This window comes from Rhinatrema bivittatum, chromosome 4 (genome assembly GCF_901001135.1).
Source record: "Rhinatrema bivittatum chromosome 4, aRhiBiv1.1, whole genome shotgun sequence".
Classification (NCBI taxonomy): Eukaryota; Metazoa; Chordata; class Amphibia; order Gymnophiona; family Rhinatrematidae; genus Rhinatrema; species Rhinatrema bivittatum.
The window spans coordinates 310,072,618-310,099,915 of record NC_042618.1 but is presented as its reverse complement, the minus strand read 5'-3'; the positions used below and the strand labels follow the sequence as shown (position 1 = coordinate 310,099,915).

At 42.7% G+C, this 27,298-nt stretch overlaps 1 protein-coding gene across 3 annotated transcripts in view; it reads left to right on the top strand.

Annotated features, from left to right (window-relative positions):
* The window catches only part of LUC7L3 (LUC7 like 3 pre-mRNA splicing factor), a 239,154-nt gene that overhangs the window by 186,215 nt on the left and 25,641 nt on the right, over positions 1 to 27,298 (top strand). For all 3 annotated transcript variants that reach the window (XM_029600251.1, XM_029600252.1, XM_029600253.1), the window contains one exon: positions 10,705 to 10,874. In XM_029600251.1, coding sequence (XP_029456111.1) covers positions 10,705 to 10,874 — 170 coding nt within the window. The remainder of the gene's footprint in view (positions 1 to 10,704; positions 10,875 to 27,298) is intronic.

The following is a 27,298-nucleotide window of genomic DNA, read 5'->3' as shown; positions in this document are numbered from 1 at the left end:
CCCATCCTTTTGGAAAAGATTCCCCAGTTCCTTACAAAACTGAATCCCTCTTCCCTGCACCATCGTCTCATTCATGCATTGAAACTCTAGAGCTCTGCCTACCTCTGGGGACCTGCATGTGGAACAGGAAGCATTTCAGGGAATGCCGCCCTGGAGGTTCTTGATTTCAACTTTCTACCTAAAATCCTAAATTTGGCTTCCAGAACCTCTCTCCCACATTTTCCTATGTCATTGGTGCCCCAGAACTGTCTATAATCCTATCTAGGTAATGTGTGAGGTCTGCCAACTTCGCACCAAGCAGGCAAGTTACCAGGCGGACCTCAAGTCAAACAGCCACCCTGCTATTTACATTTCTAATTATTGAATCACCAACTGTGATGGCCGACCTAACCCTTCCCTCCTGGGCAGTAGCCTAGGGAGACTTGTCCTCAGTGTGAAAGGACTGAGCATGCTCAGTGTACCAGTGAAAAGTTTTTCGGGCTGCATCGGATGATGTCACCCACATGTGAGGATTAACATCCTGCTGTCCTAGGAGGAACACCTGTTACAGGTAAGCAACTTTGCTTTCCATTTATTGAATTTATATTCTTCTCTTCCCAGAGCTCAATGCAGATTTAGTTCTTTGTCAGTTGATGAATGGTTGGCCACATATGCAGGTTCGAGAACTTATGCATAAAAATGAAATTCTTCTGAAGGCACACCAATCCATTCAGAAATTGTCAGAATAGTCTTTGAGGGTTCAAATGCTCTGATTGCTTGTTCTGTCCACTCCTCTGTTCAGAAAAGAAAGGAGCTGGATTAGGGAATCAGAGCAGTTATTTTCTTTGCTTTGTCTGCTTAGCCTCACACCACTCCCTTCATACTATTCCATGCAAGCTGCCTGGGAAGGGAGGGGCTGGAGCAGGAAGCAGAGAGCTGACACAAAACAACCATTGAATTTGTTCTGCAGGCACAGTGTGGTTTCTATCATGTGATTCAATTACATAATGGCAGATGCAATACAGTGCGCTCAGCCTAGCGCACAGTTTGCCATGGGGTTGGACATACATTTTGGATGCGCTACAGTAACTCCCCATGCAATATTGGGATTAGCGTGTCCAAACTAGCACTTGGCTAATAGCGCTCATCACATGTAAATGCCATGTAGATGAGGCTATTACCCCTGATGCAAAAAAAACCCCCAAACAAACAAAACACCGTGTGCCCAATGTGCACATTTTAACATGCAAAACTTAATGCCTGCCTGGAGCTAGTGTTAAGTCTTCATGTGTTCCAAGCCACCACAAAAAAGCCCAAAATACTGCTTTTCTGTGGTTCCTCCTACTTAGTATCATCCCGATACTAAGTAGGAGGAATTGTTTAGCCCGGCAGCTCATTTGCGTACTGCATCAAGTGCCTAGGAAAGGGGTTTGTGCATGTGCTGAAAAAACATGTGCCCAGTTTGGACACAGGTTTTTTCCTGCTTGGTATTGCATCAGCCTGATAGTTATAAAGCTTCAGCTTTGTTGTGCAGCAAGTTGTAAATTATGCATCAATATGCTAATTATGTGGTTTCTCATACAGCAACAGAATCTCAGGAGCCTGGGAGCATTGACCATAGGAAATATTCTATGGTCTGATCATGCTCCTGTAACTTTGGAGATATATGAGCTGAAAGATGATAAAACCAAAACAATTATGTTCCCTGAGCTGCAGCTTGGGAAGAGAATCTGAAATTTAATTAATATGTTTTACGGTTTGGGATGCAACTAAAGCCATATTCTTCGGCTATCAAAAACAAAAGCAATCTAAAATAATTGCTTTACAATTCAAGTTTGCACAGCTTGAAACATTACATTAAAATGACAAGATACTTAAGATGCTAATTAGCATGAGGTAAGAGTTTAGCTTGCTATAAACCTTACAAGTGGCAAATTACTTGAAATTAAAGTATATTTCTGTGAACATGCCAACAAAGCAAATAAGCTGATGCTATGGCACCTGGAAAGACTAAGAATAAAAAAGCAAGTAAATACAACTAAAACTAATTTGGGAGATGAGATTACCAAAGCCAGTCAGATAGCGAATTGTTTGCTGCATATTATAAAACATTTTACAATTTGCAGTTATGAGTGATGGCATTTTATTATGGTTTGAGAAGATTTGCCAGTTTAAATGAATTCTCTAGAGAATGTCTCAACAAAATTTATTGTGGAGGAGGTTAGAAAATCTGTTAATTTTTGGAAGAATAACAAAGCAGGACCAGCTTGTCTGCCTGCAGTGCTGTACATACAAATGAAAGATCATATAGTGCCAGTTTTACTGAAAGCGTTTTTAAGGAAACCACAGTAAGATGAAAACTGTTTTTCCCCCCTAAGGAGGGGAAAGATGCCTTATTGTGTGCATCATCTTGATGTAGCAGGAAGTGATCTGTAGCCAGGACCTGCACCCCAGGTGATATGTTTTCAGGGGCAAGTGCTTAGGTGGGAAGGGATAGGACTGACATTATTATTGGCAAGTCCATCATTAGAAATGTAGATAGTTTTGTGGCTGGCGTGCACGAGGATTGCGTGGGTAATTTGTCTGCATGGCGCAAAATTAGCAGACCGCACGTCACCTAAATAGGATGTTAAAGCAGGGCATCCCAAACCTGTCCTGGAGACCCCACAGCCAGTCAGGTTTTTCAGGATATCCACATGAATATGCAAGAGAAATTTGCATATGCTGAGACTTCATTGTATGCAAATGTATCTTGTGCATATTGATTGTGAATATCCCGAAAAACCAACTGGCTGTGGGGTCTCCAGGACAGGAAGAGGGGCCAGTAGCTGTGATACATGTGGCTATCAGTGACATAGGAGGGCGCAGGGGAGAGGTACTGGTTTTTAGATAGATTGAAATCCACAACCTCCAAGGTAGAATGCTTAAAAATGCTCCATGCATAGAACTCTAGATTCTCAATGCATGAATGAGATGATGTAGGGAAGAGGTATTTAGATTTGTTAGGACCTGGGGAAGATTTTTGGGAAAGGGAAGCCTATTCTGATGGGGAAGACTCCACCTGAACTAAAGTGGAACCAGTCTGCTGGTGCTAATCTTTAGAAAAGGAGAGAGAGCAGATTTTAAACTGGATCATGGGGGAAAAGCCATTTCTTAGGAGTACATGGATTGAGTGAGGTTTCTCCTAAAGATGTCAAAACAGGAAATTTAGAATATCTTGATAGAAGTTGTAGGTTTAAATACATTAAGGAAATATAAATGATTCCAAATTACCTTTGTCAACTGCTAATAAACAGGGGTATCAGTAGAATTAAAAGCTTTTAATTGCAGGCAAATTCTTGAAATCTAAAATATAAGGACATACCTAAGCATCTTGGAGACCTGATAGAAAGAGGATAACCAATGGACAAACTGTATCAAAGTGAGAGAGCAGACAAAATTGGTGGAGGGGTGGCACCATATATTAAGGATGGCATAAAGTCAAGCAGAATAAAAGTTCAGCTGGAAACAAACTGCACTCCAGAGTCTTTTTGGATAAAAATATCTTGGGTGATGTGAGACAGTATAGCAGTGGGAACATACTACGGGCTGCCTAGCCATGATGAATGGAGAACTTTTCACAGTCTTGACGGAGATTAGACAGACCAATAAAATTGGTAACAACAATAATGGGACATTTCATTTGTCGCAATATTGATTGGATAAGTGTCTCAAGGCATGGTAGGACACACATTTCCTAGGTTCCTTAAATCACTGTTTTATGGAGCAGCTGAAATACACAAGGCGGGGGGGGGGGGGGGGGAGTACTTTTGATCTAGTTCTCAGTGGAATGAGGAGTAAGAGTGGTGGAGCTGCTTGGCGATAGTGATCATAATGCACTCAGATTTGAAATAAACACTTGGAGGATATCTAGTAAAACTACTGCATAGGGAAGCTATGATAAAATGAGAACTAGAAAAAAACCCCCAAACTAAAAGCATTTGTAAGGGTTTTCCATAAGGCTTGGACATTTTTAAAAAATGCTATCTTTGAAGCCATGATTATTATCCACTCATTAAATAAAGTCGGTGAAAGACCAAATGACTGCCAGCATGGTTAAATAGAAAGGTAAAAAGGTTATTAAAGAAAAAAAGGCATCTTTAAAAAATGGAAGGCAGATCTAAATGAGGAGAATAGGAAAGAATATAATCACTGGCAAGTGTACACCATTAATAAGGCAGGTCAAGAAAGAATTTGAGAAGAAACTTGCCATAGAGGGATAAACTAATAGAACCTTTATCAAGTACATCAAAAGCAAGAAGCCTTTGAGGGAGTCAGTTGGCTCATTTGACCAGGGGGAAAAGGGGATACTGGGTGAGTACAGGGTACAGCAGAAAAACAAAATGAGTTATTTGCTTCAGTCTTTACTAAGGAGGATGTCTGGATATACCCATACAGATAACTGTCTTTGAAGGTGATGATTCGGAAAAACTGGACCAAATAATTGTGAAACTGGAAGATGTAATAGAGCGAGACAAACTAACAGAATTCTAAAAAACCTGGGATATGAAAGTGCAGATCTGTTAGTGGCAATCTGTAACCTATCATTAAAATCAGCTACTGTGTCTGGAGACTGGAGGATGTCTAATGTGACACCATTTTGTAAATTGGGCTCCAGAGGTGATCAGGGAAGTATAGACCAGCGAACCTGATGTTGGTGTCTGGCAAAATAATAGAAACTGTTCTTAAGAACAGACTTGCAGGATATATGGATAAACATGTTTTAATGGGGAAGAACCAACACAGATACAGTGTAGGGAAGTCTTGCATTATCAGTCTATTAGAAGTTTTTGAAGGTGAAAATAAACATAGATAAGGGTGAACTGATCGATATAGCGTATCTGGGTTTTCCAAAGGCATTTGACAAAGTCCCTCATGGGATTCTTAGAATATTAGAACTTATAGAAACATAGAAATGACAGCAGAAGACGATCAAATGGCCCATCCAGTCTGCCCAGCAAGCTTCCACACTTTTTTTTGTTTTAATCTCTCATCTGTTACTCTTGGCCTTTAGTACCATGATTTATTGTATGGCATGTATATTTGATGTGTGATTGGTTGGTTGAGAGATGGGATTTGAAGTGAATTTTGATTTATTATGACCTGCTTTGGTGTTCTTGATAAATCAGACAATCATGTTTAATAAATGAAATGAATGTCATAGGATAAAAGGAGATGTCCTGTTGTACAAGCCAATTGTAATAAGATGCATTTTTTTGTGTGTGTGCAAACTTTACCGACAATACAGCAAGGAGTTTTACCCATTAAAAAATTGGCACATATTGCTCTGTATTCCTTAGCACCTTCACATGGAAATCCTATGCTGATGAAATAGCTATTCTCCTAGGGCGAGCAGGATGGTAGTCCTTACATATGGGTAACATCATCAGATGGAGCCCAGCACGGGAAACTTTTGTCAAAGTTTCTAGAACTTTGACTGGCACACTGAGCATGCCCAGCATGCCATTGTCCAGGGCTAATGTTAATCTGCTGGTAGAAGCTGGAGTTTTGGTGCCTGAAAATGTAGTTAATATTTTATGAAAAATACAAAGAGCAATTAAAACCTCAGGCTTATAACTCACAAAATCAGTACCAACCAAGGTAAAGCAACCCTCATAGAAGGGAATAAGTATAAGATAAAAATCAAATAGAAAAGTGCTCAATTATGTAATCCACAGGCTCTTGCCGGCAATGGGCTTCAACCAGCATCATATAGCTTCATCATTTGCATGTTGCGGGCGCTATTCGTTTCAGGAGGGGGGGGGGGGTTGGCCGCGCGTTTTCGACGCGCTTTTACCCCTTACTGTATAAGGGGTCTGGATACACCCATACAGATAACTGTCTTTGAATAATTTTGTCTCATCTACAAATTGCAGCACCTCACTTGTAGATCCATTTCCACATCATTTAAATACCTGTTCAACAGCACTGCTCCCATTACAGATTCCTGGGGCACTGTATTATTCACCTCTTTGCGTTAGCAAAAATGACCATTTAAATCAATTCTGTTTCCTTTTTTTTTTAACTAGTTACCAATTAACCAAGCCAACATACGGGCCGATACAGTAAAGTGCGCTCCAGTGGAGCGAACTGTTAGCCCGCGTCTGGCCGTGTGTTTTTGACACGCTATTTTTACCCCATTGTTGGAAACGAGATGCTGGGCTTGATGGACCCTTGGTCTGACCCAGTATGGCATTTTCTTATGTTCTTAAGAGCAGTGGGCTGAGAACCAGGGAAGCCAGTGTTCAAATCCCACTGCTGCTACTTGTGACCTGGGCAAGTCACTTCATTCTCCATTGCTTCAGGTATAAACTTATAGGGAGATATATCAAGCTGCCATATTTTATTGTGGGAGGAAGACATTTTCGTGGGAGAGTAATCTCGTGATAGTATGTCCCTCCTTGACAAAATATCACTGCATTCAGAGCACAATTTTATTATTTTTTTTAATCACGGGATGAACATGGAACAAAAAACATATGCGCTGAAATGGGACCTATTCGAACAATGGCGGCCCACCTTTCGGAACCACCATCACGTAAAAGGGCTGAGTGCCTAAAATGATTCCCCCCTTTCCCATAACCTCTCAGATCATTCCTGGAGTCCTGCTTTCCCCCTTCCTTGTCACCTGTAGAGGTGGCGACCACCAGTAGACCAATGAAATTATTTAAACTGCATGGCAACGGCCCTCCCTTGGTAACAATAAAGTCCCCTCCCACCTCAATGACTTCAACCTCCCTCTTTAAAAGATACCCCAGCAGCCCCTACCCCTCTTATTCTCCGCCCCCTTTGCGGATCCAAATAGTCAACCATCCCCGGGGTCTAGTGTCCTCTCTAAGCTCCTGCCATACAAATAACACCTGGTGGTTTGAGGCGGCACCCTGACCCCCACCCTGTCCCTGCCACCCAGGCATAATTTGACGGGCGCTGCAAGGTGGAGGCCCATCTGTGGCCCAACCATGTGGAGTTCCGAAGGCAGGATGCTCCAACACGCCTAACTCGCTGCCCCACCGGCCCTTCTCCTCCTCACTCTGTGTGATCTCCCAGTGTGCCGATGACGCAGTCCAGGGGAGGGGGGAGAGGTCACAGCTGGATGACCTCTTTATTCCTGGCCAGCCTTCCCTCCCTAATTACCAGTTTGTGGGATAGAACTTTTCATTACTGTCAATGTGGGACATCTCTCACGCTGAAGTGCTGAATGAGGGTTTTTGGTGTGCATGCTGTCAGACACTTAATTTTACTGTTTGTGCATATCTTAGGTAGCCTCCAATGTAGTTAGCAATGCATGTTCTCCATGGATGTTATATATGAGCAGTGCAGTTAACAGTATGTTAGCGATAATGAATGTACCTACTTTAATTTTTGTCACAGCATAGGGGGAAGCGGATAACCAAGCTGGCGGGGAGCATTTCGGACGTTGTGCAGGAGTGCATCCCAGTCTAGATCTACAGTGGACTGGTGCCTTGAGCGGCACATGGTGGTGGATCTTTACCTCTCAGGAGGCCTTTCCTCTGTGGCCCTTGTTGGGCAGGGTAATTCCCAAGATCGAAGGCCACAGGGGGCTAGTACTTCTAGTGATGCCGGACTGGCCCAGGCATCTGTGGTATGCAGATTTGCGATGATTCCTGGTGGAGGCCCCCCTTCGTATTCCACTGCACATAGATCTGTTACAGCAGGGTCTGGTTCTTCACGAGGACTCGAGTCTGTCTTATGGTTTGGCCCTTGAGAGGGCTCGCCTGTTAAAGCGTGGTTATTCCTCAGTGGTGTACTCCGCACTCGCAAGTTCTCCATTTCCTTGGCTTATGTGTGGGTTTGGAGAATTTTTGAGGCCTGGTGTGAGGAGCAGTGTATTCTTCCTTGTTCTGTTAAGATCCCTTTCATTCTGGATTTTTTTACAAGATGGATTGAATAAAGGATTGGCCCTTAATTCCTTGAAGGTGCAGGTTGCAGCTCTTGCTTGTATCAGAGTCCTAGTAAATGGGGTTTCTTTGTCTCATCCTGATGTGGCCTGTTTTTTGAAGTGAGTGAAGCATCTTAGGCCTCCCTTGAGGTTACTGGTTTTATTGTGGAGTCTTAATTTAGTGCTGGATTTTTTGGTGGGCCCTACTTTCCGATCACTGCGTAGACTTTCCTTATGGCTGTTGCCCTTGAAAACTGTGTTCCCTGGTGGCTGTGTTCTGCGAGTCGTATTTCTGAGCTGCAGGCCTTGTCTTGCCGGGAGCTGTTCCTTTAGGAGACTCTGGGGGTGTTACAGCTGTATACTGTGCCATTTTTCTTGCCCAAGGTAGTCTTGGACTTTCATTTGAATCAGTCCATCTCCTTGTCATTCCTAGATAATGTCAGGGATGTGGAGGAATTTCGCCTTTTCCGTTCCTTGGATGTCAAGCGACTTGTGTGGCATCTGGAGGTTTGAGTCTCCATGGCGGGGGTAAGCAGGGCACTCCGGCTTCGTGGACTAACATAGCTCATTGAATTAAGGAGGTAATCATGGCCACGTATGTGGATGCTGGAAGGCCATTGCCTGCTCAGATTAAGGCTTATTCCACTAGGGCTCAGGCAGTGTCATGGGTGGAGTTAGTCTGTTATCTCCCATCGATATCTGCTGAGCTGCAACTTGGTCCTCCTTTCACACTTTTTCCAGGTTTTATCGTCTGGATGTGCAGGCCCGGGAGGATGCAGCCTTTGCACGTGCGGTGTTGACCGGACCACGGGCATCCTCCCACCCTGTTGGGGAGTAGCTTTGGTATGTCCCACTGGTCCTGAGTCTTCTGTCTACATGCTAGGAAATGGAGAAATTACTTACTTGATAATTTCATTTTCCTTAGTGTAGACAGATGGACTCAGCTTCCCACCCTTGGTTGCCACATGTGTGTCAATAGTCCTCCCGTGGGGCTCTGAGTTCCAGGGGATTACTGGTAATTGTTTATCAAGTTTCTAGCTTGGGGTGCTAGAATCTTACATGAGTACAGTTCTGGTTACCTGTTTTTAATCATGTTTTTTAATCGTTTTGCTAGTCTGTCTACAGTTACTTTTGAAGAGAATACTGACAGGCTGGGTTCTCTGCAGGGTTATATACTGTGACGACAGCTTGCTCTGTCTCCATCTGCTGGTAGGTATGCAACCAAGGATATTTGTTCATTGGGGATGTCTAGGACTGAAAGTAGTGGGACAGTTGTGGCACCATGGGATGCTCCTCTCGTTTGCAGACTTGAAAGAATCTTTTAATTTTATGGGGAAAAATCTCTTAGTTATTTGCAAGGAAATGACTATCTGAGATCCTTGGATTATTCTGAATTAAGGTAAAATACGAAATTTTACAAGACTGGTCCTCACTTTACAAATCTTTGATTCATATCTAGGATGAATGGGATCATTCTTTGATAGGGTCTAAATGGATGGTAGAATTACAATTACCTGTACAAATTTTCCGAACATGCATTGTTAATGTACACAAGATTTCTAATGTACAAATGTGAATCTCAATACATATTTCTTAATAGAGCATTTATTTCACAAAGCAAGCCTTTGTTGCACAGATCTCTGATACAGATGTTTGTATTAAATGTTCATCTGCAGTGGGAAATCTTGGACATTCTTTTTGGTCTTGTCTGACAATTCAAATCTTCTGGAGGAAAGTATGCTCCTATGTGGAAGGGATTATAATGTTTTCATTAGTTTTTGATGCTTCCTCAGCATTGTTTGGAGACATTCATTCCTCGACTTATTGTTCCACTTCACAGCAGTCATGGAATGCGGATGGATCTTCTTTTGGCTAGAGTCACCATATTAAATTTTTGGAGACAGATGACACCCCTTCTATTATCTTTTGGAGAAATAAGATACATCAACTGTTAGATATGGAATACTTTATCCTGTAGAGCAGTACCTCCAAGATGGAAGAAGATGATATATTTTTGGAAGCCAAATTTCTAAAGTCAAGTTTTTCCACATAAAGCCTGTAGTCAGATATTAAATGATTTTTGAGCGGTGACCAGATTAGACTTCGGGCTCTTGGACAGTCTACTGTAGATTGGAAACTTTTCAACAGATTGTTTCCCTCAATATCATTATGCATAGCTGACGGGTTCATATGGGGTGGGACAGGGTAAGTGGGTTTGGGGTTGGGAGGAAGGGAGGGATATGTGAATTAAAACTTGTAGAGTTAGTATATGATTGATTAAATGGCATTGAAGGAGTTACACAATAGTCTGTACCTTACATTATGTTTTTGCAAAATCTGAGAATTTGTTGAAAAACAAGACATTAAACATAAAATATATAAAATAGTAAATAAAAAAAATAGCTAAATTCAGCCAGATAATAAAAATAATTAAAATGTATGCATAGTCTTCCTATATAAAATGATGAAAAACAAATTTAAAAATAGGAAGAAATTATGTATATTTTAATTAAAATGGTCTGTCTATTCACTTGTATGTTTTTTAAATTTTTATATTTGTTTATTTGGTTTCTTATACTGCTATTTTATTTGCATGTAAGAAGCATGACAAATCCATAACCTATGAACACATCGAAAAGGAAAAAAAAGCGAGACTTTTTTGCTTGATTGTAATTGCATTTGTCTACATATGTACGTTTTGATCCAAAAAATGTTGAGTATAAGTAATTAATTTTTTCATTCGATCTTTCTCTAACTGTTAATTCTATTTCCTTTATATTTTTCAGGAGCAGAGAACATCAAAGAAGCAGAAGCCATGATAGATCAGAAAGATCAGAAAGAAAATATAGATCTCGTAGTCGGGAAAGAAAAAGGTCAAAAAGCAGGGACTGCAGATCATATAAACACAGAAGCAAAAGCAGAGAGAGAGAACGAGAGAGAAAATCAAAGGAAAATGGTTGGTTTGTTTTTTGACCAATACTATCTATTTGAATGAAAAATCAGAGATCCATCAAGTCAAAACTCTTCAGTGTTTTTTTTCTGCAGCGATGCCTAGAAAATCCCATGAAATTCATTCTTTAGGGAAACCTAAACAATGTTGCTTGGTTAACTGAAGAACTATGGCAGTTAAAAAAAAAAATTGAATGTTTTGAGAGGCGCTGGTGTAAATTTGTCTATTGATTTATTTAGACATTTTATATACCATCGTTCCATGTGTAGATCACAACAGTTTATATATTGACATTCATAGTTATAACACAGCTAACAAACATAGATTGGTTATAGAGGAGGTGTTCACAATCAGGCATTGATATCTATCGAGAGAAATTTACTAGTACATATTAAAACTGATCTAGTACATGAGGCAAAGAGGATAATTATGAATGAAATGGTAGTTCTCACAGGACAAGCAGGATGGTTGTCCTCACAAATGGGTGACATCGAGGATGGAGCCCACCACGGAAAACTTCTGTCAAAGTTTAAACAGAACTTTGACTGGCCCCTACTGGGCATGCCCAGCAAGGCACTGACCCTGCAGCCAGCAGGGGTCTCCCTTCAGTCTTCTTTTTTCCGCGCAGCAGTTGCCACGCGGTGAAAGGAGCTCTCTAACCACGTTCCTGACAGGAATTTGGAAATTGATTTCCTAAGAAAATTTGCCCCTCAGGGGTCTCCCTTCGACAAATTTTTTAGTCATCTTTCGGAACCCAGTAAGTTTTTTGCCTTCTTCCATCGACTGCCGTCGATTTTGGCCCTTGAGGCCTGTTGGCACTTACCGATCCCCAGCCTAAATTTTGGCTTCCAGCCATGGCAACGGGGTTCCGCCGTTGTCCGGATTGTACCCGGACTATGTCCATCACAGACCCCCATAGGGTTTGTGTAATGTGTTTGGGTAGTGAGCATGATGTCCTGACTTGCACCAAATGTGCCTTAATGACACCCAAGGGTCGCAAAGCCAGGATGGAGAAGATGGGGCTCCTCTTCCATGCACCCACCCCAACGCCATCGATAGCATCGACGTCATCGGAACCGGCACCGTCGAAGTTGTACCATCATCGCCAACCCTCCGGTGACCGTCCGCCATCGATCGCTTCTCGGCCATCGACTCCCGTTCCTTCCCCGGATGGGCGAGGGGACCGGACAGAAAAGCATCGCCATCGACGGCACAAGTCTCGGCCTGTCGAGGATCCACAGCCATCGACCTCTGTTCAAGCCAAGCCACCGACAAAGAAGCCGCGAACAGACCGGACATCCTCCACGTCTTGTTCGTTGGCATCGAGGAAACCCTCACCCTCCCGGGGTGCGGGGGCCGTGATCCCACCGGTTACGGTGGTACTTCCGGCCCTGCCTCAGCCTCCCTCTCCCGTCGAGCCGGGTATGGTTACCCCTGGTCTCCGGGCAGAACTGGACCGGCTGGTCCAGGAGGCCATCGAGAAAGCGATGAAGAAATTACAACCTCCATCGGCACCGTCTCCGGCACCGGTTCCAGTGCCGCCCCCAGCACCGACACCGGCACCGGCTTCGCCACCGAGGAGGGAACCGACCACCGAGCCGTTGATACAAGCGTTAGCACCGCTACTCAGCCGTATGGAGGCGCTCATGATGGCCCTTCCATCGGTGATTCCAGTGCCATCGACAACACCACCGTCTCCGACTGGATTCTCATCGGCAGGAGAAACACCGTTTCGGATTCCCCCTTCCGGGGTGGTTCCATCGGTACCTCCTGGCATATCTCCACCGATATATCCTTCGGCTCCATCGATTCCGCGCCAGACACCGATTCCATCGGCAGCACCGAAGCCATCGATGCCATTTCTGATTCCACCTACGGCACCGATTCCACCTCTGTTTCCATCGGTGCCCTCAGAACCTCAGCCAGGTCCATCAGGGCTACAAGCCCCACATGATCCCTACGATACCTGGGGTGATGATGATGATACGTCTTCTGACACAGATTTGCCGTCGCCGCCATCTCCTACAGAGAGTAGAAAAAGATCTCCTCCTGAGGATCTCTCTTTTATTAATTTTGTAAAAGAGATGTCAGAAGTTGTACCTTTTCAGTTACAATCTGAAGCCGATGATAGACACCAAATGATGGAACTCCTTCAATTTCTGGATGCGCCAAAAATCATCGCTTCCATCCCTATACACCAGGTGTTTTTGGATCTGCTCAAGAAAAACTGGGAATCTCCTTCATCGGTGTCTCCAGTTAATAAGAAAGCTGACTCCACATACCTTGTCCAGTCAGCGCCAGGTTTCCAAAAGCCTCAACTGGATCATCGCTCTGTTGTAGTTGAGTCTGCACAGAAGAAGGCCAAGCGTCTTAAGCCGCACTCTTCTACCCCACCTACCAGGGACAACAAATTCCTGGATAGTGTGGGACGAAAAGTGTACCATGGAGCTATGTTGATTTCACGCATAGCTTCATATCAACTCTATATGACTCAATACAACAGAGCTATCCTTAAGCAGATGCAAGACTACGCTGACACGTTGCCGGACCAGTACCAACCGCAACTTCAAGCCCTTCTTCACAAGGGATTTGAGGCAGGGAAGCACGAGATTAGGACTGCCTACGATATATTCGATGCTTCCACGAAGGTTTCAGCCACAGCCATCTCAGCTAGACGTTGGGCTTGGTTAAAGTCATCCAACCTTCGCCCAGAGGTCCAAGATCGTCTTGCTGATTTACCCTGCTTAGGCGACAATTTGTTTGGAGAACAAATTCAACAGATTGTGGCAGAGTTAAAAGACCACCATGAGACGTTGAAACAACTCTCGTCTATCCCACCTGAGGTGATCTCCAAGCAACCGCAAAAGAAGGACTCTAAAAAGTCGTTCTTTCGACCACGCCGCTACTACCCTCCGTCAACTAGGGCTCGTCCTGCACGGTCCTCTAACAGGCCTCAGACTCGTCAGCCGAGAAAGCAAAGGCCTACTGTAGCCCCACCTCCTGGGCCTGCGGCGGGCCTTTGACTTCCCTGTATTGAGCACAAGCCAACTCCCTCTTCCACACATCCCTGTGGGAGGTCGTCTGTACCACTTCTTACACCGTTGGAAACAGATCACCTCAGATCAGTGGGTGCTAGCAATTATCGCACAGGGTTACCACCTCAACTTTATAACACTTCCGCCAGACTCCCCGCCCCTTCAGGCATGGAGTCTAATCAGCCATTTGACTCAATTACAACAAGAAGTATTCCTTCTTCTACAATCAAATGCTATAGAACCCATCCCTCCTTGTCAACAAGGGAAAGGATTCTATTCCAGGTACTTCCTAATACCAAAGAAATCAGGGGGGCTTCGTCCAATTCTGGACCTTCGGGCCCTCAACAAGTATCTGCAAAAAGAAAAGTTCAAGATGGTAACCCTGGGCGCCTTGCTCCCTCTGTTGCAAAAGGGGGATTGGCTGTGCTCTCTCGACCTCAAGGACGCTTATACCCACATTGCGATAACACAATCTCATCGCAAGTATCTGCGTTTTCTGATAGGCCACGACCATTATCAATACCGGGTACTACCTTTCGGTCTGGCATCTGCTCCACGAGTCTTTACCAAGTGTCTCATAGTAGTAGCAGCATTTCTCAGGAAGGAAGGTGTCCATGTCTACCCCTATCTGGACGATTGGCTCATCAGGGCCTCTACCCCTCAGTTTGCTCAATCCTCCCTAAAATTAACAATTCACACACTCCTTTCCTTAGGGTTTCTTGTCAATTACGAGAAATCCTGCTTGGTCCCATCTCAGACCTTATCCTTCATTGGGGCAGACTTGGACACCTTACAGGCAAAAGCCTACCTTCCAATTCAACGAGTCCACACTCTCATGTCCTTAGCTCACCAGCTCCAGTCGCAACACACTGCCACGGCTCGCCAGTTCCTCATTCTCCTAGGACACATGGCATCCTCGGTTCAAGTCACTCCCATGACCCGACTAGCCATGAGAGTAACACAATGGACTCTACGACACCAATGGATTCAAGCTTTTCAGCCTCTGTCCTCCATTATCACAGTCACACAGGCGCTACGCCTATCCTTAACCTGGTGGACGACTCAGGTCAACCTCCTTCAGGGCTTACCCTTTCTTCCACCAGATCCGCAAGTAATCCTAACCACCGACGCTTCTCACATCGGTTGGGGAGCCCATGTGGACGACTTCCAAACCCAAGGGTTATGGTCCAAAGAGGAAGCCGAACACCAGATAAATTTCCTGGAACTTCGAGCAATCCGCTATGCGCTCCGAACTTTCAAAGATCATCTATTCCATCAGATAATCTTAATCCAGACGGACAACCAAGTGGCCATGTGGTACATAAACAAGCAGGGAGGCACAGGCTCCTTCCTTCTGTGTCAGGAAGCTGCGCAGATCTGGGCGGAAGCCCTCTCCCACTCCATGTACCTCAGGGCCACTTACCTGCCGGGAGTAGACAATGTATTGGCAGACCAGCTGAGCCGTGTCTTCCAACCACACGAGTGGTCACTCGATCCTCTGGTAGCGACCACTCTGTTTCACAAGTGGGGTTCTCCCCGCATAGACCTCTTTGCGTCCCCTCAGAACCACAAAGTGGACAATTACTGCTCTCTCATTCGGAGCCAACACTCTCGGCCGAGGGATGCATTCTCCCTCAAGTGGACAACCGGTCTGCTCTATGCATTCCCTCCACTTCCTCTTGTGTCAAAGACTCTCGTGAAGCTACGCCAGGACGGAGGAACCATGATCCTGATAGCACCTTACTGGCCACGCCAAGTATGGTTTCCAATACTCCAGGATCTCTCCATCCGCAGGCACATTCCTCTGGGAATGGACCCGCATCTTCTCACTCAAAACGACGGATGCCTCCTCCATCCCAACCTCCAAGCCTTGTCCCTGACGGCATGGATGTTGAAAGGTTAGTCCTTCAACCATTTAACCTTTCAGATTCAGTTTCTCGGGTCCTGATAGCTTCACGAAAGCCTTCCACAAGAAAGTCTTACTCATACAAATGGAAAAGGTACACATCATGGTGCACTTCTCAGTCCCTTGATCCCCTTTCCTGTCCAATCTCTAAGTTCTTGGACTATTTATGGCACCTATCAGAATCCGGTCTAAAGACCTCTTCCATTAGGATGCATGTCAGTGCGGTAGCCGCCTTCCATAAAGGTATAGAGGGTGTCCCTATTTCAGTACAACCCCTGGTGACACGCTTTCTTAAAGGCTTACTCCATCTGAAGCCACCCTTACGTCCTCCGGCCCCATCTTGGGACCTTAATCTGGTTCTTGGTCGTCTTATGAAACCTCCTTTCGAACCTCTGCACTCCTGTGAATTGAAGTATCTCACATGGAAAGTATTATTCCTGTTGGCTATTACTTCAGCTCGCAGGGTTAGTGAGTTACAGGCCTTAGTCACCTATCCGCCTTACACTAAACTCCTGCAGGACAGGGCGGTACTCCGCACTCACCCTAAATTTTTACCCAAGGTAGTTTCTGAATTTCATATCAATCAATCCATCATACTATCTATCTTTTTTCCCAGGCCCCATTCCAACTCTGGGGAACAGACTCTGCATACCCTAGACTGTAAACGAGCTCTAGCGTTTTATCTAGACCGTACAGTTGCTCACAGAAAGAGTACTCAATTGTTTGTCTCCTTCCATCCTAACAAGTTAGGACAACCTGTGGGTAAGCAGGCTCTTTCCTCCTGGTTGGCGGACTGCATTTCCTTCTGTTATCAGCAAGCTGGCATTCCTTTCCAAGACCATGTCAAAGCACACTCTGTGAGGGCCATGGCGACTTCACTAGCACACCTTCGATCGGTGCCGCTTCCTGACATCTGTAAGGCTGCAACCTGGAGTTCTCTCCATACCTTTGCAGCCCACTATTGTTTGGACAAGGCTGGAAGACAGGACTCCATCTTCGGCCAGTCCGTCTTGCGTAACCTTTTTCCAACCTGATGTACCAACACCCTTCCACCTACCCGGTTGGGTGCGGATGCCCTTTCCCAAATTTCTCCTCACTTATTGTGCCTGCTGCACACCGTTGGGTACATTTGGTGCAAGTCGGGACATCCTCAGCTCGGTACTCACCCATTTGTGAGGACAACCATCCTGCTTGTCCTGTGAGAAAGCAAATGTTGCTTACCTGATGTAACAGGTGTTCTCACAGGACAGCAGGATGTTAGTCCTCACGAAACCCGCCCGCCACCCCGCGGTGTTGGGTTCGTTTTATTTTTACTTTTTAGGCATTGCCTGTAGCTTTGAAAATCAGACTGAAGGGAGACCCCTGCTGGCTGCAGGGTCAGTGCCTTGCTGGGCATGCCCAGTAGGGGCCAGTCAAAGTTCTGTTTAAACTTTGACAGAAGTTTTCCGTGGTGGGCTCCATCCTCGATGTCACCCATTTGTGAGGACTAACATCCTGCTGTCCTGTGAGAACACCTGTTACATCAGGTAAGCAACATTTGCTTTTTCATGTCATAGTCAGTGAGTTGTTTTGAGAATCTTCCATTCTCTTGTTTGATTTATTCTTCATGATTCTATTATTTCTTTCCTTATTTTTTGTTGTTTTCTATGTTCTGATGTTTTTAAGTTAAATTATGTTTGAATAGCCATTTATTTAGATTTTTATATTCCACTTTTTGCACTTTTTTCAGCACTTCAGAGTGGATTACATTCAGGTACTGTAGGGATTTCTCTATCCCCAGAGGGCTTACAATCTAAGTTTGTACATGAGGCAATGGAGGGTTCACGTTTAAATCTTTTTCTTTCTGGTAGAATGTGTAACGCCTCGGGCAGGGAATTCCAGAGCTTTGGACCAGCTATTGAAAACACTCAATCTCTTATTTGCTTCAGATGTGTGCACTGTATTATGGGAATATGCATTAGTTCTTTATTTTGACATCTTAGTGTTCGCTGAGGGTTGCAAGGTTATAATGTCACTCCTAATAAGCCAGTGTTATTGAAATGAATGATGAATATTATTGATACTTTATAGTAGGTTCTGGGTTGCACTGGTAACCAATGTAATGTTATCAGTGAGGGTGTAATGTGATCATATTTCCTAGATCCTAATAAGAGTCTTGCTGCAGCATCTTGTAGTAGTTGTAGCGGTTTTAAGTGACTTGCTGGAGGACTTAGTAGTAAGGAGTTACAGTAGTCAAGGTTTGAGAAGATTAGAGTTTGCAATACAGTATGGGTCTGCAAAAGTTAATGGTTTCAGCCGATGTAGGATACGTAACTTAATTTACTGATGTGCATTTTCATTGTGATGTTCTCATCGAGCTGTACACCTAAATCTCGTAGTTGATTTGAGGGATTCATTTGAAAATTACCCAGGTCAAGGGCAGGTGGTTTAACTGTTGATGAGTCTCTACTTAGCCAAATGATTTCAGTCTTTTTAGGATTTAATGTCCGTTTAAGTTGTGATAGTTCGTTGTATTGCTTTCATATAGGTAGAGAGTATTGTAGCTGTGTTTTCAAATGATCTGGAGAATGGGGTGTAATAACTGTAAGTCAGCATACAAGAAGAAAGCTATTCCTAGATTCATCAGTAATTTACACAGTGGGAGCATGTAAATATTGAATACTGTTACTGAGAGGGCTGAGCCTTGAGGGACCGCCCTGTATCACACTGTGTCAGATATGTGGGGTTGCCCAGATATATGGAATGTTCTAGGAGATAGAAATGGTTAACCATCTGAGAACTATGCCATCTATTCCTTTGTTTCACATCTCATGGCATAATATGTTATGGTCCATAGTGTCATAGGCAGCTGTTAGGTCAAATTGATTTGGGTAGAGAATATTTTGATCTTTCAGGTCGTTTACAAGTTGGGATAACACTGCTTTCTCTCGAACCTTTGCTAGAAACCGCAAGTTGGATATTGGACGATACTTGTCCCAATCGTCAGTTCTATCAGTCTTATTTTTTAGGATTGGTTTTATCATCACTTGTTTTAATTCATGTGGTATAATTCCTTCTGATAGTGAATGATTAGTTAAGGTTGTGAATGTTAGCTTGATAACATGGTGTACTTGTTTCAGAGAACTGGCTGGTATTGGGTCACGTGGGTGAGTAGCAGGTTTAATTTTAGCAATTAGTTGACTGATTTCCAGTTTTGATACTCTGTCAAGTGTGGACCACTTAACTATGTCATTTGATTCTTCAGGTGTTTTTGTTGGAGAACTGATGGCGAATTGTTTTTTCAACTTATTGATTTTGTCAGAGTGCAGTGGCATATTCATTGCAAGAGGCCTTTGTGAAGTTGTAGTTTCTCCAGATTGATGATGATGGATCTTTAATTAAATGTGTGACAGTCTCAAAGAGCAGTTTGGAATTAAATATAGTCTCCACTATTTACAGTATTGATCTATTAATTTGCATTCTCTACTCCCCCGGTTATTTGTTTTGTTATCGGTTATATGTAAGGGCGCTGCCCAAAGGTTTTTGTTCATTGTGAACCGATGCGATGGGCGAACGGCCATCGGTATATAAGAGACTTTAAATAAATAAATAAATAAGACTCAGTGAATTTGTTTAGCATAGTAATTATTTTTTTTTTTTTTGCTTTATTGATGTGCGGTATTTTGTAAGGAATGATTTATATTTTTCTAAGGATTCCGCAGATGAGCATTTCCTCCATTGTTTCTCTAATTTTCTAAGTTTCTGTTTAGTGCTGCTTAATTCATCATTGTACCAGGGCTTCTTTTGTTTGGAGTTATTCCTTTCTTTAATAGTTTTTGTCTGGACAGGACTGAGGATTTCTGCTATGTCATTGACTAACTTATCCCAGGACTCAAATGCTGATGATGGATTAGATTGATTTAGTTCATGAATCTTCTTTTCTATTGCTTCAGCATGCACTTCCATATCTATCTTTTTCCTGAAGGTAAAAGTAAGCTTATTGTCATTTCTGTATGGGTTTGGTTGGTGAAGGCTATATTCGCTTTTATTAATTGGTGATCAGACTAGGTCAGTATCGTGTGTGAGGAATTGATTAGGCAATTACTTGTATTAACAAATATTAGGTCTAGAGTTTGACCTCCTTTATGAGTGTCTTTCAAGACAAATTGTGACAATCCCAGGGCTTCCATTGCTTCTAAAAACATTTCACAGGCTAATGATCTCAGTGTTTTGTCTACATGGAGGTTGAAGACTCCTACAATTAATGTGGATTCTGTTGATGGGAAAACCTTAGCAAATAATTCAACCGGAGGTGAACACTCTTTTTGTAGTATGCTAGGGGGATGATAGACTAATCCTAAATTTACTTGGGGAGATTTTAAGATTGCAACCTCATAGGGTGGGTTCATCTCTACTTTGTAAGGTACTAGCTTGAGTTCTTTTTTTTTTTTACTTATTAATAATCCTCCCCCTTTTTGTTTGATTCTTGGAACATTAAATATATCATAGCATTCGAAATGTGGTTTATGACCATGTTATCTTTATCAGTCAGCCACGTTTCAGATATGCAAAAAAATCAAAGGATTTAATTCCTCTAGCAGATCACTTATTAGAGAGATTTTTTTGATAGAGATTGAAAATTTAATAGGAGCAGAGTAAACATATAGCAGGAAGAGAGTGGGGAGGAGTTGTTCATCATGGGGAAGATCAGCTTTGTGTTCTTTGTTTTTTTGTTTTTTTTTTGGTTTTCCTTCTTAGCTCTCCATATATTCCCCTGTCCAAGCATAGATTCAATGTTGCATTTTTGTTCCATTATTGAGGTAGTGTAGGCCAGGAGATCAGTATTTAATGGTTTAATCACCTTAGGTTTGCACTTCAGGCGCACACAAAGGGGCAAACTCCTTTGTCGTGCTCCTTCATACGCACGTCTCATGGCGCAGGCGCCTTTGGCGTCACTGCCACGGTCTTCTGTTGGTGGGTAGGTGGTAGGCGGGTCTTGGCGCCAGCTTCCCTCTCCCCGGCTTCCTGCTTCTTCCTGCTCTGGGTGGAGCTGTAACCGCTCCCTTGCTGCCAGTGCTGTTGTCGGAGGGAGCCAGGCAGGCCTCACCTCATTGCCACTGCGCAGATAAATTTGAAATGCCAGGATCGATTGAAGGTTTGTAAAAAGGCTATCAGGGCATCTAAAAGTTTTCTTTGCTTATATATGTTGAATGCTGAAAATAGACTTAGAGAATTGTTTAGATGCATAAAGGGTTTATTATGCCCTTCTTCAGATCTCTGAAAGTGTAGTCATCCTTGATTTGTGAGCAATTTGCTGACTTTTTTTTTTATGAGGAAATTTGTGTATTTGAAAGGAGTAGGTGACCTCTATGGATTGAGATGTGAGTGCTGTCTTTGGAATTTGTAGGAGAGTATGGATACTTCTTTCTGTGTTGGCAATTTTCAGGAAGTCTGGTCTAATTTTAAATTAAACATCAATGTGATTGTGTTAATTTTTTTTAATCCAAGTGAAACTTTTTCTGTGTTTATTATTTATTTATTTAAAACTTTTATATACCGATATTAGTGTACAACATCATACTGGTTTACATTTGAACTGACAGGTAGAAAATGCAAGAACAGGGGTAGGGGGAAGGGAAATAATAAAATTGCAAAAAAACAGAAACTAGAAAGGACAGTGGTTTTTTAGCCAAGACTCTTGCAGGACTTGTTCACCCGCAATTAGTTGATCATCTGAAGATGTTGAACCCCTGTTAATTAGGCTTTCAAGCTGGGTTCAATACAGACCCCTTATTTAGTATCTTTGAACGATATGTGACATTTTAAACAAGGCAAATACGTGAATCGTAGCTTTTGGTTTTAGATTAAATTACTTAGTGGCTTGCAAAAGTATTCAACCTCCCTAAAAAGTAGGCAGATTTGAGCGGATTACAAATGACACTTATACAGATTGTTCCAGACAGTATGTTTATTGCTAACCAATAGACTGGTAACATAAAATTTCAGTCACAATTCATTATTTCTCTGCATTTTTTGTAAAATGAAATTAACAGAAAAATGCTGCTTGCATAAATATTCAACCTCTGTGCTGTGGAAGCTCCCAAATTTATACAGATGAAAGATATTGTCCTAACAATTTGCGTACTATTGGCCGCTACTGTGAATCATTAAAAAAGGTCAACTTTTCTGGACAAAAGACCCCCTAATTCCAGTACTTTTGGTCAGACTGTGAATCTGAAGGAAAGCTGTAAAAAGGAAGACCAAAGAGCATTCTAATGAAATTAAAGATAAAATTATAGTCATGCACAAGATAGGGAAAGGCTATAAAATAATATATCCAAATGCTTGGATGACCCAGTGAGCACTCTTGGATCAGCCTCACTTTTTTTATTATCTATATTTACCCATCTGCCATGTGTTTGCTGATCTAGATGTTGAATATCGAATTTATGCAGATGATATTCAATTCTGTGTGCCTATTAGAGGGTCTTACTCTAGTGCCTTGAGTATGGTTTCACAATGTCTTTTGAATTGTGGGTATATAGGAACAGATTAGTCATTAATAAAAAGATACACCACTTCTTATTTGACTCAAGAGCCCTTTTCTCTTATGTATCAGCCCTCACTAAACCTCCCGCACCCAGCATACCAGATGAGCAAGCTCTCAACAAAGCCAATGAACTGGCAGACTTCTTTGACAATAAAATCACCACACTTGTAGCCCCACTCAAGGGACCATCTCCGCATCCAAATTACCCAATCAACCACAGCTCTCAATCATCACACTCAACCGTTCAACAACCCAACGCAACCCCAGCAGCGCTCGAAACTTTTGAGCCCACGTCCACCTTAGAAATAGAGAACATCCTTAAGAAGATAAAACCATCCGCTCACCCTCTAGATCACATTCCTTCAAATCTGCTGAGTTCAATTCCTAACATCATTGCCAAACCAGCTGCAGACATCATTAACTGCTCTCTCGCCCATGGCCAAGTCCCTAACCAACTCAAGTTGGCAATGCTCAAACCTCTCCTCAAAAAACCCAACCTTCCCACTTCAGACCCATAGCAAACCTTCCTATGATAGCCAAAATTATGGAGAAAGTTGTTAACAGACAACTTTCAGAATTCCTTGACAAAAACATCCTCACCACAAACCAATTTGGTTTCCGTAAGACCAAGAACACCGAATCGCTATTAGCCTCACTATCAGATACTATTATCTTCAATCTGGAAAAAGGCCAACCTTGCCTCCTCGCACTTCTGGATCTCTCCTCAGCGTTCGATACCGTGAACCACTCATGCCTTCTTCAGCGCCTAACTGACATTGGCATCACAGGAGCAGCATTCAACTGGTTCAAATCGTTTCTTGAGAACAGAACATACAAGGTCAAGATAAACAACAAAGAGTCTCACCCCATTGAATCCAAAATGGGGGTACCACAAGGATCCTCCCTTTCTCCCACTCTTTTCAATATATATCTTCTCCCACTCTGTCATCTACTTACCAACCTCAAACTAATTCACTTCCTATACGCGGATGACATACAAATTCTCATCCCTATAGCGGATTCTCTACACAGAACTATGTCATACTGGAATAAATGCCTCTCAGCCATCAACAACCTACTCGCCAGCCTCAACCTGGTTTTAAACACAAACAAAACCAAAATCCTCCTTATAGCACCTGAAAATTTTGTCCCTCCCACCTCTCCAACCTCTAGCAAATCTCCAGATACCTCCAGGTACATCACCTCACCTAAAGTCAGAGACCTGGGTGTACTTCTAGACAACAGACTCAGCCTCAACAAATTCGTAAATAACACCACAAAAGAATGTTTCTTTAAATTACAAGTTTTAAAGAAACTAAAGCCACTTCTACTCTACAGAGACTTCTGCATGGTGCTTCAAGCCATCATACTCCCGAAACTGGACTACTGTAATCCTCTCCTTCTGGGCCTTCCCGCTTGCACCACCAAACCACTTCAGATGGTCCTGAATGCCACGGCAAGAATTCTCACAAACGCCAAAAAAAGGGATCATATCACCCCAATCCTCCAGCATCTCCATTGGCTTCCGATTAAATACAGGATTCAGTTCAAAACCATTATGATGATACACAAGGCCCTACATAACATCTCTCCTCTCAACTTAACTTTCCAACTCCAGCTATACACCTCCAAAAAACCGACTAGAAGTGCGTACCAGAACAGGCTGATCACCCAACCTGCAAAATCCTCCCTGAGGAAACGCGCACTATCCACAGTGGGCCCTTCACTCTGGAACTCGCTACCACCAGACCTTCGCCTTGAACCTTGCCATACCACTTTCATAAAGAAACTTAAGACTTGGTTTTTCACACAAGCATTCCCCGAGAGCTAAGAGCAGGAAGAATGACAATTTCAACTCAGTCGTTGTCCTCTAGCCCCCTGCATACAAGGTTCCTGAAGAGTTCACTATTGAAATGTAAATAATCATGTATTTTCTGTTCACTGTAGTTTCACGAAGTTCCTCCTTGTGCCTTCATGTTTTCTTTGTTTAACTGTTTCAGTAATAATTAATTGTTAATTGTTTATCTGTTCAATGTAAACCGCCAACGAGGCGATAGTTTATTTCCTTGTAAACCGGAATGATATGTATACTATACAGGAACTTCTGGTATAGAAAACCCAAAAATAAATAAATTAATTAATTAATATGGCCGAAACAGATTCTTTACTTGTAAGGAATGCCAAAAGACTTGCTAAATGACAACACAAAAAAACCTCATGATTTCTTAAGACATATGCAATGTGGGCATTATTTTGGACTCCAAACTGTTTTTGTCCACAAATTAAGAACATAAGAAAATGCCATACTGGGTCAGACCAAGGGTCCATCAAGCCCAGCATCCTGTTTCCAACAGTGGCCAATCCAGGCCATAAGAACCTGGCAAGTACCCAAAAACTAAGTCTATTCCATGTTACCATTGCTAATGGCAGTGGCTATTCTTTAAGTGAACTTAATAGCAGGTAATGGACTTCTCCTCCAAGAACCTATCCAATCCTTTTTTAAACACAGCTATACTAACTGCACTAACCACATCCTCTGGCAACAAATTCCAGAGTTTGATTGTGCGTTGAGTAAAAAAGAACTTTCTCCGATTAGTTTTAAATGTGCCCCATGCTAACTTCATGGAGTGCCCCCTAGTCTTTCTACTATCCGAAAGAGTAAAGCAAGTAGTGCAAGCATCTTATTTTAAGTTACAAATGCTTTGATGTTTTCATTTGTTTTTAAATAAAAATGATCTGAAAACAGTTACACCTTCATTAGTTATATCTTCGATTGATTATTGCAACACTATATTGGCTTACCCCAAAATAAGATGTGTGTATTACGTGTACAAAATTCTGCTGTATGAATTGTGGCTGGAATTCTGATACTTAACAAAAAATGGTGTTATATTTTGGTGTATCATTGGTTGCCAGTTATTTGGAGAATCAAGTTTAAAGTGGTAATGTTTTTTTCAAAGGTATAAATTGATTGGCTCCAAATAGTTTTAATGCAGCTCTGAAACTGTATCAACCTACAAGAGTCCTGAGGTCTGGCCCTCAAATGTTGTTGAATGTTTCAACATTTAAAGTCTTCTTAAATGTGTCAAGCAAGAAACTTTATGTGCAGGGACCAACACTCTCTAGAATGCACTGCCAGGGTGTTTGAAAACTGAAACTGGGTTAATAAGGCTCAGAAAGATGTTAAAAGCCTTCTTTTTTTCATCAGGTCTATAGCATGTGATCTTAACAGAATGACAGTAAACACAATTATGAAGTCTTTTTTTTTTATAAAGAGCAGATGTACATTTTATGAGCAGATATGATACTTTGGTGGGAAGCAGGAGATTATCTTATTGTGTTATGGTCTAACATTGTTTAAATGATTTATATTTTAAATTTGTGTAAAGGGTTTGTATTGTATTGTTTTTATAATTGGTTTTATGCATTTGTGGGTGTTTTATTGGGAACAATCTAGAAAACTTGATTAATACATTTTAAATAATGAATTTTAAATAATGAATTGTGAGGAAATGTAGGCAGCATCATACAACCCAGACACTGCCCAGATAAGACTATCCCTCAAAACTCTGTCTCAGAGCAAGGAGGAGACGTGAGGTAAGCCACAGAGAGGCCAACAATCATTATGAAGGAGCTACGGAGTTCAGTGGCTGAGACTGGAGTGGAGGTGCACCAGTGGATCATATCAAGAGCTCTGCAATAAAGTGGCCTGCATGGGAAGGTGGCTAGAAAGAAGCCATTACTGAAGAAAAAGCATATCTGGAGTTTGCCAGAAAGATCAGTGACCTAGCTAAAATATGGGATGAGACAAAATTGGAGCTTTTTGGCCAAAATTCAAAATGCTATGTATGGCACAAACCTAACACTGCCCATTCTTCAGCAAATACCATCCCAACAGTAAAGTATGGGGGTGTCAGCATCATGCTGTGGGGATGCTTTTCCTCAGTGGGAAGTGGGCATCTTATTAAAATTAAAGGACAGATATATGGTACAACATACAGGGAGTCACTGCAAGACAACCTACTTCATTCAGTCTCCTAAAGAAAACAAAAAACAATTAAAACTTGAGAGAAAGTTCAGCTTTCAGCAGGACAATGATCCCATGCACAAGGCCAAAGCAATATAGGAGTGGTTGAACAACAAAAGGTCTGTGCTCAACAATGGCCAAGTCAAAATCTCAATCCAATCGAGAATCTGAGCACTATTTGAAAATTGCAGTCCTTAAGCATCATCCAAACATCTGAACACCCTGGAAGCAAATCTGTCAAGAAGAATGGGCAAAATCACTCTCAAACAACGTGCAAAGCTGACAGAAACTTACCCCAACAGACTTAAAGCTGTTATTGCAGCAAAAGGTCGTTCTACCAAGTGCTAGTCTGAAGGGGTTGGGTACTTATGCAAGTAGCATTTTTCAGTTTTAAATTTTATTTTACAAAAAAAATGCAAAGAAATAGTGAATTGTGACTTTGAAAATTTACTTTTAAGAGCATACTGGTTTGCAGTAAACACACTGTCTAGAACAGAGCTTTCCAAAGTGTGTGTCGGGACACATTAGTGTGTCGCCTGTAGTGTGGAAGTGTGTCGCCCGGTCCACAGGGCCGGCGGAAGCAGGGAACTATAGCAGGAAGATCGGCGGGCGGTGGTGGAGCTTACATCACCACGGCCCGAAGAAAAGGGTCACGTTCACTCCTCCTCCTTCCTGCCTGTGCAGCCGTGGAAGAAAAACGTTGCCGGAGCCGCGTGGGCAGGAAGGAGGAGGAGCATCTGCTGCGTACAGAAGAAGACCAGCATTAATGGGCCGTTGCGGATCCCACGTCGCGACGGCCCGAGAAGAGGAGGAAACCCGATAGCAGGGCCGCTGCGGATCCCACGTCGCGGCAGCCCGAGAAGAGGAGGAAACCCGATAGCAGGGCCGCTGCAGATCCCATGTCACGGCCAGGGAAGATCAGGGCCTCTGAAG